The 6,705-nt window shown below is 37.7% G+C and overlaps 1 protein-coding gene across 1 annotated transcript in view; it reads left to right on the top strand.

The window, feature by feature from the left end:
* LOC110039346 (protein HASTY 1-like) overlaps positions 1–1,271 on the top strand; it is an 8,536-nt gene extending 7,265 nt beyond the window's left edge. Inside the window, exons 5-8 of the mRNA XM_020744382.1 lie at positions 11–117; positions 277–419; positions 607–639; positions 956–1,271. Coding sequence (XP_020600041.1) covers positions 11–117; positions 277–419; positions 607–639; positions 956–1,271 — 599 coding nt within the window. The remainder of the gene's footprint in view (positions 1–10; positions 118–276; positions 420–606; positions 640–955) is intronic.
* Positions 1,272–6,705: the final 5,434 nt, after the last annotated feature.

Here is a 6,705-nt window from a genome sequence, read left to right as displayed (position 1 = left end):
TTGCCGGTAGCAACCAATGTATCATCCAACAGGTTCCCGAGCTGGATCGGCTTCCATTCTTCTTCTTCCTCCTGGAATAGACTTGTCATTCATCTTCCAAAGAATCAGTCTGATGGGGTGGTAGAGCTGAAGCAGAAGAAATACCAACCGTAGTACTCACAATAGGTGCTAGTATATGTGAAGTATGAGTTTCCTCTACTTCGGATATTTCCTGAAGAAGCGGAGTTACAAAGCTCTCAATCTTCTGATTATCAGTTTGAACACTATCATTTGTAGGTAATAGTCCATCAGTATTGTTTTCTATTGGGTTTGAAGGTTCCAGCATCACATCACTCACAGGAACAGCAACAGCAACAGCAGTGTCATGAGGAGGTCGTCAGGGGCAAAAGACACCTCTTGTCTGGTAGTATACTCGCCAGGTGGAACTAAAATATTCAGAGCAGTGGGGTTAGACCCATCCTTATTCACTTGAACCTTAGATTTCAAATTTGGATGAAACTTGTGGCATTTATCAAGGATATGGCCAAACATCTTATAGTGGGTACAATATGGGGGTCTGTGTTCCATGATTATTTGTTGTCAATAACCATTATGGATTGTGCTCAGCCTTTGTGCTCAGCCTGACTTCAATAACATCAGGTAAAGTAATATCCCTTTCCACAAGTATTATGGTCATCGAGGGTCTGGTTAGGTTGAAAGTAGACAAATCTAACTTCAAAGGATCCCCAATGATGCTCAAAAATTATTTTCATATATACCATATTTTCATAATTAATCAATCGAGAAAAAAAGTTGACCGACAGACTAAACCATATCGGTACAGTGAGAGTTTCATGATTTGGGTCAAAATCAGAAGACCATTTGAGTAACTTCATTGATTTGCCTGCAATATATATATACATATATGTGTGTGTGTGTGTTGTTTTAGAAGTTAGTTTTCCATATGATTGTTTAGTGCAACTGCTGGCGTCCGCTTTCTCCATTTGAAGGTTGTATCTGAGGGTTTGGACAGTATTCCTGTTGTATTCCTCTCCCGAGATGGTGTTTATTTTCCCCATTCCCTTTCCTCATCCTCCCCACAAGGCTCCCTGCTGCAGCCATCCGAAACAGTTGTTGACGCTATCTTTCCTACAATTTCTGCATTGCAGCCCACGCTCCCTGCAATTCCCTCACTCTCGCTTGCTGCCAACACTGTTCCAGCCACCATATATCCTCTTCCCTTCCCACCGGCTGTTGTACCAGTGATCCCGAACCACGTCCCTATCACCTAACCGCTGTCCCAACCCTCATGCAGCACCTCCCTTCCACATATTCGCTGTTACAGTCGCCAATAACCCAAATTCCACATTGTTGCCGCCCGGACAGCAAGGACTTGTTGTCCCGTTGTCATATCCTCCGGCTTGCTCCGCACTCCCACCTTCCTGCCACCTTCCAAACCCTTGTTGATCACCACTACCACTCTGAGATCCCACCCTAGTTTTATTATTTGAGTCATGTGTGTGTTGCTATTTCAAATTTTCAGGTGTCGTGTGATTGTATTTTCCCTTTTAATTGTGTTGATTGTCGCCACTTATTTGCTTTCAATAAAAATATTTATTATTCCTATCGTGATTTGGGTTAATAGGATTATCCTAGGGGATACACTAATACCCAACCCTATCTCTAACTAAAATTTTTCTTTCTCACCCTACATCACCATTACAAACATCCTTCCACCCACCCACATCCAAGAGATAATCGTCGGAAGCTTGATTGAGGAAAAATAATGTGATCTTGTTAATGAGAAATTCACAAAGAAGAGTTCAAGGGATTTCTAGAAAGGATATACAGTGAGAAAACCGCCAACTACAACTGAGGTTTATTGCTTGCAAGAGAGGAAATCCGGATAGGTCACCCCCCTATAGCCACAATGGTGACTTGCTAGATTAAAGGAATGTAGAGAATCTCTTCCAGCATGTGTATTCCAGGAATGAAGGAACTCTACCACAATGATATTACCTGAAATATCTGAGAATCTAGATTTTAAAGTAACGGTGGATTTGTCATATTTCGACGACCACGTGGATCAGAGTGAGTTCATCGAGTGGCTCAAAGCCCTGGAATATTTCTTTGAGTGTCGGTATGTCCCACCGAACGAAATGGTGAAACTACTCTCCAGCAAGCTTAAGAATAGTGCATTATTTTGGTGGCATAATCTGCAGTACCTACACTGGCAGGAAGGAAATTATAAAATTACTACCTGGACCAACATAGTGATATTTTCTAATCGCTCACTACAAATTGGATCTTCAGAACCCGGCTTCAAAGGTGGACAGACCGCATCACTGGAAGCCCGCCACGTTATACAGGGAAACTCAACCCCAAGATCTTACGGTCAGGTTACATCCAAGGATACATCTAAGTTGACCACGATTGAGGAGACATTAGTTCTAAAGGGAAAACAAAGGGCAACGCCAAAATCCGTCCTTGTCAGGAAGTGTATCAATTGTCACTAATTTAAGCAAATAGAATCATGTTGAATAAGCAGGAGAATAATCTCTTTGACAGGTCAAGTAGCACCTGAAGAAATAAATAGTGCTCCAAGAGAAAACCATTTCAGAGACGATTCTCAACTTCAAGCCGACGAGGAAGAGACGCCAGCAATACCAGTTGAACCCATGAGAGAGACTCCAGCTAAGTTGACAGTAAATATTATAGAAGGTAGTGAGTCCAAAGTAATGAGCGTTCATGCAGAGTATGAGATTGTGGCGCCTCGAGCTGTCGTTTTGCAGACATTAAGAGGAGCGTTAAGAAGACTGGTATTAGATATCTAAAAGGGTCATAAGTTTTAAAAGTCAATATCAGACACAGAACAATCCCATATAAAAAAATTCAAACTTTTCAGATATATAGGTTACTTCCTGAGTTGCCATTAATGAGGTAGATCCATCATGTCAGGAATGAGGCCTTTTCGTGCCATGTCTGGAAGATTATATCATGGAGTTATTCAGATATTAAATTCAGTTCAGCAGTATGCCTATCATCAGATGTCCAAACTGGGGGTATGAACCACCGTTTTGAAAATTATCTTTGGGGCTTTATGAGAAAGAGAAATTTTCAATGGGATTTGGATCCTTTCAGTGTGGTCCAGCCTGCCATAGATTTCTTCCAATAGTTGATTCCTACTTACATGCTTGTTGATCAGATATACTCGAATGAGTACGAAGAGTGGAAGAAACTAATTACATATTTAATGGCTTGAGACTTACTTCGTGAGAATACTGATCCACGTACAGTTCAATTTATGATTATGTTAAATCAGGACGAACGTATTCTATCAAGATGTGTTTTGGAATGCCAACACGAACAAATTGATTTATCGAAAGAATACAACGTTTACGCTACCTTCAACATGACTGACTTGTATGTCAAACAATGAGAAGATAGACGCTTCGCCGAATGAGAGCAAACTCCCCCAACCCCAGTAGATTGGCGCGGGAGCTTGCCGCAACAAAGTATCGTAGTACTGTAACTGCTGCAGTACCACGAGAATAGTTTTTGGTGTGAGTTTGTTTAGGACAGTCGTCGGCGTCCATTTCACTTCGAGGGTTGTATCCGAGGAATTGGGTGGTGCTCTGATTGTACCTCTGTCCTAAGGTGTTAATCTACTTTATTCCCATTTTGCATCCTCCCACACTGATTCCCACCGTTTTTTCCTGTTGCAGCCGCCCGGAACAGTTGCCTCGCTACTCTTTCTGCAGTTTTTGCATTTTAGCCCCATATTTCTTACTATTCCAACGCTCCCTCTTGTTGTCATCACTGTTCTGGCTATCATAAATCCTCTCCCCTTCCCACCAACTGATGTCTCGATGATCTCGGGCCACATCCCTGCCACCTCCCCACTATCCCGACCCTCCTACTCCGCCCCCCAGACACATTTGTTGTTTCAGCCCGCGGGAACCCAAATTCCACCTTGTTTCCACCCTGGACAGCAAGAACCTATTGTTTCGTTGTCATATCCGCCCACTTGCTCCGCGCTCCCACCTTACCGCCACTTTTAAGCTCTCCGATCACCACCACTATCCCGAGATCCCACCCTAGTTTGATTATTTGTGTCGTGTATGTTGCTTTTTCAAATTTTCAGGTGTCATGTTATTATATTTTTCCTTTTAAAGGTGTTGATTGTAACCGCTTATCTATTTTTGGTAATAATATTTGTTTTTCCTATTATGATTTGGGTCAATTCCGGTATCAGTTGCTTTAAAAATTACACGATCTCTTCTGCATTCATTTGTTTTTCCTATAATGATTTGGAATTGATTTCATATAAAACTTGCACGGTATAATTTAAGCAATATGTTCAATATGATTAACTTCAACCTCCTTAAGAACCGCTGATGAACAGTATTTGGTTGATTGTCTAATTCATAAGAAAATGCTTAATAAAGATCATTAATCCAGCGAATGCTTATCCAAGCTTCATTAGTCGAATGAAAGATTTAAATTTTCTTTCTTATCCTGAGGACAAATAATTAAAGAAACTTGCATTAGAAAGTCAGTATTAGCACCAACATAATAGGATTGCTTAGCTTTAATTGCTGAGTTCTGAGACAAAGTTCTTAATTCAATAAAACTAAATATATTGTGCATTTGCATCGAGCCAATTCCATCAACTTCAAAATTCTTAGGTGAATTTAAATAGTAATCGTTTCTAGACAAGATTGCAAAACTGTACGTCGAGCTTTCTTAGTATTATGCAATGTTTCAAGTTATAAGTCTCTCATGATCATTGCATTAAATTTAAGTTCGAGGTTTTACCCTTGTGATGAGCCTCAAATTGAGACCTAGGATTTCGAGGCTGATGTACTTAGTTGTTATGTTATAAGCCATCTTATTTTAGCTATACCCCAATGTTATCTTGTACACATAAGTCAATAAATTTAAATAAAATTGGACAAATTAAACATAAATAAAACCTCAAAAAAGTATTAAAGTCCAATCTGGAATAGACTGGGCACTTTTTAATCTCCTAGCTAGCCAATACTCCAACTCTTCCTCATTTGGATCCCTTACTGAAATTTATTCCAAACTTTAACTAATACTTCTTAATTCCAAGGTCATATCCTTGAATATAACACTAAAATCAAGATATTTTTCATGTCTAACAAAAAAAAAATTTCTTATGAGATGACCACTCTCAAATGATATAATTAAACATAGAGGCTTGCTCTTATGGAGAATCCACACCTCGTAACAAAATAAAATTCAATTCAATTCATTTAAACTCGATAGGAAAAAAAATATCCAAAAAGAAGAACCCAATTTTCAAAATTCACATATTTTATCTTTGTCTATAATAGAATTTAACACTGTCATTGTTGGTCCCAAGTCCGGAGGTGAAAAGTGGAGGGTTTCGTTAGGTAGGGGTTTTCGTGAGGTAGCCCCCAGCCAGCATAAAACTTGTCGAAAAAAATCATGGCATGAAAACTTTTGATCATTGTGTAAGTGTTAGGGCGTCCCCTAGAAGCGATACGTTGTATAGCCCGAATACAGTGAAAAGTGTGCAAGGGCTGCTACATCGGCGTCTGAGTATAGTGTCAAATAAGCAAGGGTTCCCACATTACGGACGAATACGGGTAAAGAAGTTAGTCCATGAAACTAATGAAACTAATATTAGGATAGGATCTTGAAATATAGGTACTCTCAATAGTAAATTAATGAAATTAGTTGATATTATGATTCATAGGAAATTAATATCTTATGATTCAAAAAACTAAATGCGTTGGAGAAAAGACTAAGGAGATTGATAATTTAAGTTTTAAACTTTGGTATTCTGGTAAGAGTCGCACTAGAAATGGTGTAGGTGCAATTATTGATAAGAGTTTGAAAGATAATGTTGTAAAAATTAATAGAGTTGGTAAAAGAATTATAACTCTTAAGATTATCATTGATATTAAGATTTTTAATATTTTAAGTGTTTATGCTACTCAAGTAGGTTTAGATACAGGGTCTAAAGAGAAATTTTGGAATGACTTAGAAGGCTTAATACAAATGATACCTCTTGAAGAAAGAATTTTTATTAGAGGAGATTTAAATGGACATGTCGGTAGAGTGGTAGAAGACTTCAGATATACTCATGGTGGCTACGGTTTTAGAGTAACTAATGAAGAAGGTAGAGCTATTTTAGATTTTGCTTTAGCGTATGATTTTGTTATTACTAATACTTTATTCAAGAAAATAGATGAACATTTTATTACTTATAAGAATGGATCTAATAAAACACAAATTGATTATTTTCTTATGAAAAGAAGAGATCGTAGATATTGTAAAGATTGTAAATTCATTCCAAGTGAGAATTTAAGTACCCAACATCGTTTATTAGTTCTAAATTTTAAGATGATGAATTATAAAATAAAGAATATTAGGACTCATCATCATAGAATTAGATGGGAGAACCTAAAAGACAAATAAAATTATTTTTATGAGTAAGATTCAAGATTTCAAAATTTGGGATGATCATGAAGAAGCAAATGTTATGTTGGATCAAGTAACAAACACTTAAAACAAGTAGCAAAAAATGTGCTTGGAGAATAAAAAAAAATTTATAAATAAAAATAGTTAGTGGTGGAATAATAATGTGCAAGAAAAGATAAAAATATAAAAAGTTATGTTATAAAAATTGGTTAAAATGTAAAAACTAAGAGAATGGGAGAAAATACAAAACGG

The sequence above is a fragment of the Phalaenopsis equestris genome, unplaced genomic scaffold (assembly GCF_001263595.1).
Source record: "Phalaenopsis equestris unplaced genomic scaffold, ASM126359v1 Scaffold000002, whole genome shotgun sequence".
NCBI classification, from domain to species: domain Eukaryota; kingdom Viridiplantae; phylum Streptophyta; class Magnoliopsida; order Asparagales; family Orchidaceae; genus Phalaenopsis; species Phalaenopsis equestris.
The sequence above is the reverse complement of the archived record's forward strand: the minus strand, read 5'-3'. Positions and strand labels throughout refer to the sequence as shown.